Source organism: Saccoglossus kowalevskii, chromosome 1 (genome assembly GCF_978046115.1).
Source record: "Saccoglossus kowalevskii chromosome 1, keSacKowa6.1, whole genome shotgun sequence".
Classification (NCBI taxonomy): domain Eukaryota; kingdom Metazoa; phylum Hemichordata; class Enteropneusta; family Harrimaniidae; genus Saccoglossus; species Saccoglossus kowalevskii.
In genome coordinates, this window is record NC_140641.1 from 43,603,530 (window position 1) to 43,617,470 (window position 13,941).

At 35.6% G+C, this 13,941-nt stretch overlaps 1 protein-coding gene and 1 long non-coding RNA gene across 2 annotated transcripts; one reads left to right on the top strand and one right to left on the bottom strand.

Annotated features, from left to right (window-relative positions):
* Nucleotides 1-4,074: 4,074 nt before the first annotated feature.
* LOC100370199 (ER membrane protein complex subunit 5-like) lies at nucleotides 4,075-8,881 on the bottom strand. The gene is made up of 4 exons (XM_085502377.1): nucleotides 8,667-8,881; nucleotides 6,610-6,662; nucleotides 4,999-5,102; nucleotides 4,075-4,453 (listed from the first exon to the last, which is right to left on the bottom strand). Exons 1-4 carry the CDS (start codon nucleotides 8,740-8,742, stop codon nucleotides 4,378-4,380), a joined length of 309 nt encoding a protein of 102 aa, XP_085358503.1. The 5' UTR covers nucleotides 8,743-8,881; the 3' UTR covers nucleotides 4,075-4,377.
* LOC146750910 (uncharacterized) lies at nucleotides 8,860-10,021 on the top strand. The gene is made up of 2 exons (XR_014930102.1): nucleotides 8,860-9,072; nucleotides 9,943-10,021. It is a non-coding gene; the product is annotated as an uncharacterized LOC146750910 (long non-coding RNA).
* Nucleotides 10,022-13,941: the final 3,920 nt, after the last annotated feature.

The window sequence follows — 13,941 nt, forward strand, 5'->3', positions numbered from 1 at the left end:
CCTTCCTCAGGGCCTGGGTTACACATCCTTCCTCAGGGTCTGTGTTACACATCCTTCCTCAGGGTCTGGGTTACACATGCTCTTCAGGGTCTGTGTTACACATCCTTCCTCAGGGTCTGTGTTACACATCCTTCCTCAGGGTCTGTGTTACACATCCTTCCTCAGGGTCTGTGTTACACATCCTTCCTCAGGGTCTGGGTTGCACATCCTTCATCAGGGTCTGGGTTACACATCCTCCTCAGAGTCTGGGTTACACATCCTTCCTCAGGGTATGTGTTACACATCCTTCCTAAGGGTCTGGGTTACACATCCTTCCTCAGGGTCTGTGTTACACATCCTTCCTCATGGTCTGTGTTACACGTCATTCCTCAGGGTCTGTGTTACACATCCTTGCTCAGGGTCTGTGTTACACATCCTTGCTCAGGGTCTGTGTTACACATCCTTCCTCAGGGTCTGTGTTACACATCCTTCCTCAGGGTCTGTGTTACACATCCTTCCACAGGGTCTGTGTTACACATCCTTCCTCAGGGTCTGTGTTACACATCCTTGCTCAGGGTCTGTGTTACACATCCTTCCTCAGAGTCTGGGTTACACATCCTTCATCAGGGTCTGTGTTATACATCCTCCTCAGGGTCTGGGTTACACATCCTTCCTCAGGGTCTGTGTTACACATCCTCCTCAGAGTCTGGGTTACACATCCTTCCTCAGGGTATGTGTTACACATCCTTCCTCAGGGTCTGGGTTACACATCCTCCTCAGAGTCTGGGTTACACATCCTTCCTCAGGGTCTGTGTTACACATCCTTCCTCATGGTCTGTGTTACACGTCATTCCTCAGGGTCTGTGTTACACATCCTTCCTCAGGGTCTGTGTTACACATCTTCCTCAGAGTCTGTGTTACACATCCTTGCTCAGGGTCTGTGTTACACATCCTTCCTCAGGGTCTGTGTTACACATCCTTCCTCAGGGTCTGTGTTACACATCCTTCCTCAGGGTCTGGGTTACACATCCTTCCTCAGGGTCTGTGTTACACATCCTTCCTCAGGGTCTGTGTTACACATCCTTCCTCAGGGTCTGTGTTACACATTATCAGTGAAACTTTATAATCACTAGTTTATTTACTAGATTCTACATTTATCATTCATTACACTTGCATGTATTTCAATGGCAAACAGACACAGCTGTAGCCATTTGTGTATTCATATGTAAACCTGAGACGAGAAATTCTTCTCCTTGATACAATGCTAAGTAAAAACCCAATGACCAGTCACTGTGTAGCACTGGTTATTTCGTCTGAATTTCGTGTGAATCTTATCAAGGCTATACAAGATAAACTTCTATAGCATTCCAGCCTGCATTTACTGATATAAGCTGTGTGAAATACAATACATTATATCATACTCAACCAAATTTCATTATAGTTTCATTATACACCCTGTCATCATCCCAGAAATTTGGATCTCTCCCCTCACAAACAGCCTTCATCTGGGCTACACATCATACCTCTAAGCCTGCGCTAAACATCCTTACTGAGTGCCTGGGCTGAACATCCATTCTCTAAGCCTGTACTCCATGTCGTTCAGCTGCGCCTGGGTTACCAACAGTTCCTGAATCTGGTTTAAGCATCCTTCCTCAGATCCTTGGATAATATCAATACTGATGGCAATACAATCTTTGATGGCATACAGTATATCAATATCTATACTTTGACACATGTCTTTGAGGGCATACTGCATATCAATATCTATACTGTGACATGTCTTTGATGGCATACAGTATATCAATACCTATACTGCGACACATGTCTGTGAGAGCATACTGCATATCAATATCTATACTGTGACATGTGTTTGAGGGCATACTGCACATCAATATCTATACTGTGACATGTCTTTGAGGGCATACTGCATATCAATATCTATACTGTGACATGTCTTTGAGGGCATACTGCATATCAATATATATACTGTGACATGTCTCTGATGGCATACAGTATATCAATACCTATACTGTGACATACGTCTTTGAGGGCATACTGCATATCAATATCTATACTGTGACATGTCTTTGAGGGCATACTGCATATCAATTTCTATACTGTGACATGTCTTTGAGGGCATACTGCATATCAATATCTACACTGTGACATATGTCTTTGATGGCATACAGTATATCAATACATATACTGTGACATATGTATTTGATGGCACACAGTATATCAATACATATACAGTGACATATGTCTTTGATGGCATACAGTATATCAATACATATACTGTGACATACGTCTGATGGCATACAGTATATCAATACATATACTGTGACATATGTCTTTGATGGCATACTGTATATCAATACATATACTGTGACATATGTCTTTGATGGCATACAGTATATCAATACATATACTGTGACATACGTCTTTGATGGCATACTGTATATCAATACATATACTGTGACATGTCTTTGATGGCATACAGTACATCAATATCTATACTGTGACACATGTCTTTGAGGGCATACTGCATATGAATATCTATACTGCGACATGTCTTTGAGGGCATACTGCATATCAATATCTATACTGTGACATGTCTCTGATGGCATACAGTATATCAATATCTATACTGTGACATATGTCTTTGATGGCATACAGTATATCAATACCTATACTGCGACACATGTCTGTGAGAGCATACTGCATATCAATATCTATACTGTGACATGTGTTTGAGGGCATACTGCATATCAATATCTATACTGTGACATGTCTTTGAGGGCATACTGCATATCAATATAAATACTGTGACATGTCTCTGATGGCATACAGTATATCAATACTTATACTGTGACATACGTCTTTGAGGGCATACTGCTTATCAATACCTATACTACGACACACGTCTTTGAGGGCATGCTGCATATCAATATCTATACTTTGACACATGTCTTTGAGGGCATACAGTATATCAATATCTAGACTGTGACACATGTCTTTGAGGGCATACTGCATATGAATATCTATACTGTGACACACGTCTTTGAGGGCATACTGCATATCAATTTCTATACTGTGACATGTCTTTGAGGGCATACTGCATATCAATATCTACACTGTGACATGTCTTTGAGGGCATACTGTATATCAATACATATACTGTGACATGTCTTTGATGGCATACTGTATATCAATACATATACTGTGACATATGTCTTTGATGGCATACAGTATATCAATACATATACTGTGACATATGTCTTTGATGGCACACAGTATATCAATACATATACTGTGACATATGTCTTTGATGGCATACAGTATATCAATACATATACTGTGACATACGTCTGATGGCATACAGTATATCAATACATATACTGTGACATATGTCTTTGATGGCATACTGTATATCAATACATATACTGTGACACATGTCTTTGATGGCATACTGTATATCAATACATATACTGTGACATATGTCTTTGATGGCATACAGTATATCAATACATATACTGTGACATGTCTTTGATGGCATACTGTATATCAATACATATACTGTGACATGTCTTTGATGGCATACAGTTTATCAATACATATACTGTGACATGTCTTTGATGGCATACAGTACATCAATATCTATACTGTGACACATGTCTTTGAGGGCATACTGCATATGAATATCTATACTGCGACATGTCTTTGAGGGCATACTGCATATCAATATCTATACTGTGACATGTCTCTGATGGCATACAGTATATCAATATCTATACTGTGACATATGTCTTTGATGGCATACAGTATATCAATACCTATACTGTGACATATGTCTTTGATGACATACTGTATATCAATACATGTACATATACTGTGATATATGTCTTTGATGGCATACAGTATATCAATATATATACTGTGACATATGTCTTTGATGGCATACTGTATATCAATACATATACTGTGACATATGTTTTTGATGGCATACTGTACATCAATACATATAACTGTGGCATATGTCTTTGATGGCATACAGTTTATCAATACATATACTGTGACATAATAATGTTCACTGTCTTACATCAGTGTGGTTATAATCTTTAATACAAATCATACAATTTTCTTATATTTTATTATAGTGAAAGAAATTCATGGCTACTGTTAGATTGTATGAGGCAATGTGGATTTGTTAAAATATACATTGTGGAGACTACCATGTTGAAAGCTCATATAAATGCCCTGTTAAAACAGTTAACATTACACATTATGCCCTTCACATTCATCATAGCAGTACATCAATGAGTAGTATGTAAGTGTAGTCTTGGCAACTGAATTCACATACTATATGCAAATGTTCTTCAATAAATTTCAGTTCAGTTTTTACTGACAATTTAACACCTTTCCTCGATGCATAAACATATAATATGATGGTCTATTGCTTGCTGTATCAAAAGATCTGAAAATAAGATGAAAAGAAACAAGTGTGTTGAGAAAGCAACAATACAATGTAACAATTCCCTACATGAATATACTTTTAACTCACAGGAACAGGAATACAATGTAGCCATTTCCAATTTCCATATGAATACAATGTAGCCATTTTAATGTCCATGTGAATACAGCTGTATGATATATAGAAGATAATATTTGGTAATCATAGTCCTAAATAACTATTAAAAATAGCTAGACGTTTTGAACAATGGCTCTTTATCGATAGCATAGAAGAAAATGTTTATCATATTTATCAGTGCGAGCAGCGTTTATTAATTTATTGAATACAGTTGTAGTCATTTAAATCACCATGCGAGTACAAATTCTAATTACAATTTTTATATAAATACACGTGTCACTAATATCTTGCTCTATTAGTCACACTTGTGCGCACATAAATGACAGTTATTTACAATTTACATAAAAACACAGAGAAGCAGCCAGAATAAGTCTGTAAATGTAATAGGATTTGTATTTAACAGAATAAACCAGAACTGAAATTACACTTACTTGTTTTCCAACTCTGCTGCTGCTTTTATTTCTCTAAAATTGCCAGCTAAATGGACAACACCGTAAATTGTAATGAGCAGACTGATTAAACACTGAAGAACAATCTATAAAAGAGAAGCATTTTAGATAAAACAGTATATATATATATATATATATATATATATATATATATATATATACAGCAACCTAAGCAACTAGAGATTACAAGAATTTAATGATAATGAAGAAGATTTAGACTGTATCACAGATCCTAATAATTTCAACATTGCATATTCTGGTGGTACTGATACATAGTTAATATTGTAATAAAATGTGCATATTTTTGTTATCATTACTGTTTTTGAATTGTAAAAGTGTTATGGAAATCAATGACGACATAAATAATTTTGCAATTTTTTTTCCTGAAAGAGACAAAACATTTCTCACAATATGACACATGGTGAACTAAAATTGTCATTTGCATTCATTTCTTACAATATGACACATGGTGAACTAAAATTGTCATTTGCATTCATTTCTCACAATATGACACATGGTGAACTAAAATTGTCATTTGCATTCATTTCTCACAATATGACACATGGTGAACTAAAATTGTCATTTGCATTCATTTCTCACAATATGACACATGGTGAACTAAAATTGTCATTTGCATTCATTTTCAAAGGGTGCTCAGCTGAGTGACCACACCCCTGAAGCATATTATTTTTAAAGCGAGTACCCTGGATACCAAGTCTCATCATCAGTTCATTCCTTTTCTCAAGAATAACGTCTCTCAGTGTGCTTGTGTTCTTTGTCAAGTTGGAAATGACATACCAAAATGAATAGTTATGAATATACTACATCTTCAAAATTGGCATTGATTTTTGGTGTTTCCACGCACATTTCTTTAGTCATGCTAAGAGTCCAGTCTGGGTTTAAAAAATGGGTCAGATATACCGTAGCTTGTACTCATACTAAATGTACATGCATGTTTTCTTAGCAGTGGTTAACATTTTTGACCTTAATCTTAGCCTGTGCATTAGGAGGGAACCCAACTAATATGAACCATAATACTTCCACCACAACACCCCTCCCATATTCTCATAGGGTGAAAGGCTAGTGTATACAAGAAAATAATTAGCTAAACAAAACTCAATTTATGCTTTTTTTTAGCTCCATGGTTTACATGGTTAGATGTGACTATAATAATTGCAAACCTCTATGTATATACTTGTGGTTAAATGTATCCACAATATTTACCATAGCTGGATAAATAAGTACGTCTTTCACATTAAAACTTACACTGCTTTTTAACAAAACCTACTGTATTTTAAATATATCTAGCGCATGTTTTGTTTTATTCAGACTGCTTTACTCATTATGTTGGAAACAGAGACTAGAAATGGAAAAGCACATGAACATTACAAAAACATATAGAATACAAAAAAAAAAATTTACTTTTTGAAATTTGTAAAAGAACATGTTTTTCTGTACATAAGTTTAAATGAATGAAGGTTCTTTAGTTAATTAAATTTACATGCTAATATTATGGGATGGTATTCATGTAATAGGATAATAGGACATCAGTGATAACAGAAAACCCATTATAAAGCAATAATTATTACTTACATCTGAGGGTAAGCTGGTAAATTCTTGTTCTGTGAGTCGAAGATATGCTCTATCTGTTGTAACGAAAACATACAATAATTTATTGTTACAATACACTGCATGTACCATATGTAAACTTTAATTTACAAGAGATAAATTTTCAAAAATCAGATTAAGTGAAATCGTGAAATATTGTAGCAGTAAAAATATCTCTCTGTTCCAACAACACAGTCAGAAATATTTGCAAAATTTTATCTTCATCGAATACCATGAAATCACTAGAATTTCTAGCAGTGAAAATTAAGCATTTTACAGTATTTAACAGCAATTATCAGATTGTACCAGATTGTAAATCCACCCATCTGTTAAAATCTTATAATCTTTCTAAAATGAATAAATTGATTTTTTTCTATAAAGCACTGCTTGAATGTCAATCTGTAATAGTGCTCTAGATATGATATTTATGTAATCTAAAGAGGTCACTTAACCATACATGTATATGATTATTGAATATGTTGAGATCAAAACTTTAAGCCAGCTAAATTACACTCAAACTCTACATGTATGTACGTGCACCACATGAGGTAATGTACATGTATGGATGACAACATCAGCAATGATATTCAGCAATATTTACAACATAATTTGAATTTGTTCTTAACAAAACATGTTGGTTAAAAAAAAATCAAAAACAAGCAGCCTGTCTGCTGAGATAGCTGCGCTGTTAGCAATGCACATTTCATTTCAAGAATTCAAAAATATCACTTTTCACCAAAAATATTCATCAAATTATAGAATTGAAGATATAATCATGAAACGAACAAATCTGAGAAAGATCCACATGTAGTACCTATATGTATAATATCAAAGCAATTGAACTTGTGACAAGAAGTCAAAATATCACTTTTTACTAAAAATTACAAAAATATTCACCAAAATTAGAGAATTAAAGATATCATTACAAAATGAACAAAGAGAGGTCCACATGTAGTACTTATATACAATGTATGTAATATCAAAGCAATTGGACTTGTGGTTTTCAACAAGAAGTCGAAAAATATCACTTTTTACCAAAAATGCCAAAAATATTCAGCAAAATTCAGAAGCACCCTTGACTACAATGCTGTTATTGCCAGGCATTAACATTTCAATTTTGATGTTTAGAATACATTTATATAATGTTCTAACTATAATGATGTAGTCTAGAGTTTTTGAACCACTGTTATCTGCATAAAATGTAAAATGTGAAAGTCAGTCACCATTGTATTCAGAATATGTAGTATTACATAGATGTATTAGTTGGTCACCACAAACATTTTTCGGAAATTCCCATCTTGTTTTGTAAAATTACTGTCATAAATGTAGTTTGGATCAGGATGAGGAGTTTATTTATCGTCATCAATCATTCATAAATACAGTATGAATGAATAAATGATTTCTCCAGCATTTGTTCAAGCTGTATTGAGTTGTTTGCGTATTTTGTGATGAACATAATAGTTTTCATATTTTTTAAGTAATTACACTGACATTTGATCAAGCCATGTTTCAGAGAACTCATAAATATGATATCCTTTAATGCAGCTTTCAATCAATTGTTTTAGAAGTAGTGTTACTACATTATATCCAAGCCCATGGCATGAGAGTTTCAGTATCCAATTTTGAGAATATTTTGTGTAATCTCAGTACTGTTTTTGGGGTTGTTCTTTCAAGTATTTTTTTATGGATGCTAATGTTTGAGGTTCGTTCTTGGTTATTTAATTAGCCCTGAGTAGGTCATGTAGGTTGGCCTCCTTCCGATGACCATCCCCCCGCCCAAGTCTAACCCTGAGTACAGTCATATAGGTTGGCCTCCTTCCGATGACCATTTCCCTGCCCAAGTCTAACCGTGAGTACAGTCAGTCCTGAGAGGTCGTATATAGACCGGGGATATGATTTATCACTAAATCAAGAGAGAAAAAAATTAAATAAACAGCGCCCTCAGCATCAATATCAAAACACACAGCTTCGAGCTATAATGCCGATAGCAGTCAACAACCTGATGTATTTTTCGAGTAACCGAGTGTTCACCATATACTTACGCTGTGCCGCCGAATACGCGGCGTGTGCCAGCGATAACAGTCCAACAATGACAAAGGCATGTGAAGAAGTCGCCATCTTGAATGTGTGATCAAAATACTAGTAGTTTCTTATTCAGATTCGGCTCTCGCTACTTATTATCAAATCCCGCGTGAGTATATTCCTATTCGAATATTTATTCTCTGTACATGTGAAGGGGTCGTTCATAGTTACAAATTCCACGGGACCCAGTTAGCCAGCCAAAGCCTCATTAACATAATTTATACAGTATTCTAATTCGAAATTCCAGACCAGTACATTTGTATCACTCTGTTCCCGGCAAATTTCTGCTGTGACTTGTGGTCATATTGAAACCGTGATTTAAGCAAAACCGGCCAACGCAGCTTCCTGATTTTTGCTACACAACAGGTTAGTATCTCATCCTTGCCGAATATGTAATTTTTTAGAGTGGTTTCAATGAAATATTTTCGTAAATTAGAAAATAGGAACCGCTGTGGTAAAATACGCTCACGATTTCGCCCCAACTTTAAAAGTGACACCTACCATAACGCAAGAATTTTGATTTATAACAAATATATGGGGACTAAGCAAAGGGTATAGGCAATTATTCCCTGAAGTTTCAAGTTTTCAAAATTTCTGTAGAATATTTGGCGATTTTCTGAAAACGAGCAATTTCTCCCACTATACCGCGTTGGCGCCATTATATAAATTAGGTCAATTGAGGTCAACTTTAGTCAGGTCAATGTGGGGCCTGAGACGGTGCGGTTAACTTACGTGTTAAGTTTGTTTTTTAGGTGTTATATATATTCATAAGTACACTTTCTATAGCAACTAGTGATTTTATGTAATAAAAATTGACATGCCCCAAAGTAGCAAGCCGTTCTAGTTCAAGTATACATATATGGGGAGGGGCTTCAATATTTATACCTTGGTAACTACAAAATGAATTTCCATAATTTTACAAATAAGTACAAATATTAAAATTCCAGTTGATAAAAAATACAAAGTTTGATATTTAACATCTCATCACCTCACATAAAATTGTTATACTCCCAATATTATATTAAAATGTACATACACATTACATAGAATAGTTAAAAGGGTGGTAATTACCACACAAATTCTACAATATTGGATTTGAAGGAGATTATTGATAAATACCGTAAACTGGTTGCTATGGGCTACAATGATCCTTCCCAATTTCTGTTTTTTTCGTTTCAAATTGTGGAATGTGTTTACAAATTATTTATTCATATTTTTTTTTATTTTATCTTGCAGAATACCAAGTGTGCCACTACTGATGTTGTTTTGTTATATTATAAATTATTGAGGATTACAGAAGTTTATATTACACTCATCTTTTTTGTCTGGAGTTTATTTTTATATAGGGGTGTACTCAATGTATTCACTGGAGAAGTTGCAGAGAAATTAGTCCAGCAAGATTTATTGTCTTGTCGGGAAATAAGCAAACAGGATTTTCTTGCATATGTCAGAGTTCGTATCATGTTTCAGCCAAGTACTGGAGCTCCAGTTCGTAAACGCCATTTGAAAACCTTTTCCGGTAAAGTAAAACAAATAGTCAAGTCAAAAAAAGGAGATAATGACCATAGAATGGTCACTGCCTGCTTAAAAAAACAGATAGCACATTCAAAAAAAAACAGGCGAACCAGTAAAGACACTTGAACAGTTTGTTACTTTTCCCAGGGCAATTTCATTATCTGATGGGTTGCCATATAAAAGTCAAAAGAGCAATACAACAAAAATTCTTAAGACCAGATACAGTGATATTATGAAAGAGAGTTTACCCCCTGAATGGAGAGCAAAGTTTATGATATATGATGGAATGTTTCTAATCAATAAGGCCCCTCTTGCTTCACATCGAACCTTTGCCCATTATGCTGAGTTTTTTGTTCGGAGATGGATTGTTCCCCATTACAATAGGTTTTGTTTTGAAGTCCATTTAATATTTGACGATCCTCAGCATTTGGGTGTCAGTCCTAAGGACATTGAAAGACAAAGACGGGACAAGAATGTTAATACAGACGTGGAAATTGATTTAGTTCAGAGAGAAACCCCAGTGCCCACTAATTGGAGAAAGTTTATTGGTTGCCGTCCCAATAAATGAAAATTAGTGAATTTCCTATCTGAGGAGTGTCTGAAATTGGTGGCCCCATTATTACAAGGCGACCAACGTTTTATAACAGCTGGTGGGTTTGATGGAAATAAAAAGGACAGTTCTATGTGTGTTGATGCTACAGGTATTACAAATGAATGGATTGCTCAAAGTAATCACGAGGAAGCAGATAGTCGGTGTATTTTACATGCATTGAGTTCACAGTATAATCAAGGAGTGATATTTTCACCTGATACAGACACGTATCACGCGTTACTGCCCCTATTGTATAAACACTCACAAAAAGAGATATATGTTCAATTGGATAATGATCCTACCAATCTAAAATATATTAGCATGTCTGAATTAAAATCAGCCCTAAATCTTGATCCTGACTTGCAGCACACACGACTTGACATGATTGGTAAAATCATGCAAACATTATTCATGTGCACAGGATGTGATTTTGTATCATTCTTTGCTGGGTTAGGGAAAGGATCATTTTACAATATATTTTACCAGTATTGTGAATTCATTACAGGTGTGTCCACACATCCAGGTACATTGTCTGATACGTGCCAGGATAAATTAAAAGATGGCCTACTTGCATTTGTTAGACTTGTTGGTAGTGTTTATTTTAAGAAGCATTTAACAGCTTTTGAGGAAAACACACCAGCACAACTGTATCGGAAATTAGAGGATAGCAGCTGTAATGCACTTGCAAATCATCAGAAATGGCTAAACGAAATAAGGGAACGTATGTGGCCGCGAATCCAGTACGAAGATGAGCTCAGTCAGTCGTTTGATGCGCTTGAGCTACACTGGAAAAGATCTTGCTGGGTTTCTCAGCTATGGGCACAAGCTGACCAAACTGTAGTTGATTTTCCAGATTTGCACTTGCATGGATACAAGGTTGGCACTGATGGTAATCTTTGTATTGTGTGGGACAGTGATGAAAACATTAAAAAAATTTCCAATACTGTTGCTCTACTTACAAAGGGATGCCGGTGTAAGAAAGCACCAACCTGTACCAATCGATGTTGTAAGTGCTACAAAATCCATGGATTTTGTGGACCAGCTTGTTTGTGTCTTGGGTGTAACAATCCACATAATACAGGAGCTTGTAATGGTTCCAAGAAACATGGAATTTGTCCAAAAGCAATGGAAACTGATTCTCCACCAGTGATCACGGCTAATGTGCGAAATTCAGACCAAGAACTTGCGGAAACACTTTTAATGGAGGAATTATTGGAAATGGAAAACAACAGAATTGAAGAAATTGATACCTTAGAAGATGACCCCGATTTGACAGAATTAGTAGAGCAACACGTATGGATTGAAGAACAGGATGATCAAGATATCTACCCTGATGATGATGATGATGGTGACATAGCAAAACTAATGAGAATGGTTCATGACTGAATATTTTCTTGCTCATTAACTTTTGCTTTGCTTTGAGATTTCGACCATTTTAACATTAGCATTTTTTATGGAAAACACAATTTTAAGTCAAAGCGCCGCAACTTTGATCTTTTTGGACCAGTTTAACCATTCTCTACTCGCTCTCAATTTGTGTTTAAATTGCTTGCCATTTTGGTATATCATTGCTTATACGTGTATATTTAATGGTACACGTTGCTAAGTTATGTTTGAATACTTAATTCGGTAATTTAGTGAAACCATTACTTCGTTTGTAACAAACATATGCTTAGGCATGCAAGAAGATGAAATTCTTTTTTATAATTTATTCAATTTCATAATGTCCAACATGCAATAAAACATCAATCAAGCACGCCTGTTATATTACGGATCACGTGATCACATTTATGCGCGAATGTGTTATTGTATGCCGGCTTATTTCGTATCATAAAAATGAATTTCAGATATTGGATTTTATTTTAAACTAGCCTTGCTATTGAAAGTATACATGTTTTTTTATATTTCAAGCTGAGAAACATTGAACTTTTTGGCTGTATTTTTCTATATTGTTTTTGCAGAATGTATGATGGAAAGTTCTGTTTTATGGCATCCACACACACACACACACACACACGCACAGTAGGTATCTGCTGTGCGGGGGGGGGGGGGTGTTTACTTCTTTGTTATTCCTGCATTTTTCTTTATATTTATTACCCGATGAACAGTATTTAAATATAAAATTACCATAACACTAATAAATTAGTGTAAACAAAATTATTTCGTTTAAGATCCATAAAATAATCCATGTAATAATGTGTTTGTCTTAGAGATAATGCTTGTACACCCCCACCTTCCAGCATTTTCAATAGCCGTTCTATGTGAGGTCATGACCTAATTCCGCGGAAGTGGTGGCCCTTGCGTTCATCGGCAATGACTTCGTGACGGTTAATTTTGACACGTTGCATAACGCAAGGATTTAAAAATATAGTAAGTACTTATTTCGGTGCATTACGTAGTATGTTACCTTCCCGCAAAGTGTCTTTTTCTCATGTTGATTATTTTTTGAGTAAATCAGCCAGAAGTCTGCCGTGAAATACTATTACTGACGATTGTTCGTTTTGACGTCTCTTATTTCAGAAAATAAACATCAGATTGTCAATAAAATTAGAATTTGGTACATTTCTAAACATACTCCTTGTGTGTGAATGTTTTTTATTTGAGATCACAGTATTTTAAACCTGAATTTTAGCGCTGAAAATACATGTCCCCGTGGAAGTAATATCGCCCATTCAAATGTCAACGGTAGCGTCAATGTTGATTAAAGATATGCAAATGAGGCTATGGCTGGCTAACTGGTCTTTCGTAAACTTCATATTCATAATATTTGTGCTACACGATTGGGCAACCTGTTGATTCTTGAGTAAAAAAAAAGACTAACGAAATAATCGACTGCGCATCGCAAGCATAGGACGTGTGGCTGCTTGTTTTACGACGTTTTACATTTTTGAATTTGGCCAAGATAGTTGGGTATTTAATGTCATGACGTCACTTATGCATCACTAGAATAAAGATAAAAATATGTCCACGTTCGTAATGTGTGGTTGTCATGACAACCCACGGCATGGACGACACACGCATTTCCTGACTCCAGCTGATCCATGGATTTAAACAACTTAACGCCTCTGAGGTCGCTTGTCTTCCGGCTCAAGCTGGGTGTTGCCATGGCCGCTGCGCATGCTTACAGC

Coding starts and splice junctions, on each gene's coding strand:
- LOC100370199 (XM_085502377.1), bottom strand. CDS start 8,742: ATGGCGACTTCTTCACATGCCTTTGTCATTGTTGGACTGTTATCGCTG. Junction 5,103..6,609: donor TTACCAGCTTACCCTCAGAT/GTAAGTAATAAT, acceptor TCTCTTTTATAG/ATTGTTCTTCAGTGTTTAAT. Junction 4,454..4,998: donor GCAGCAGAGTTGGAAAACAA/GTAAGTGTAATT, acceptor TCTTATTTTCAG/ATCTTTTGATACAGCAAGCA.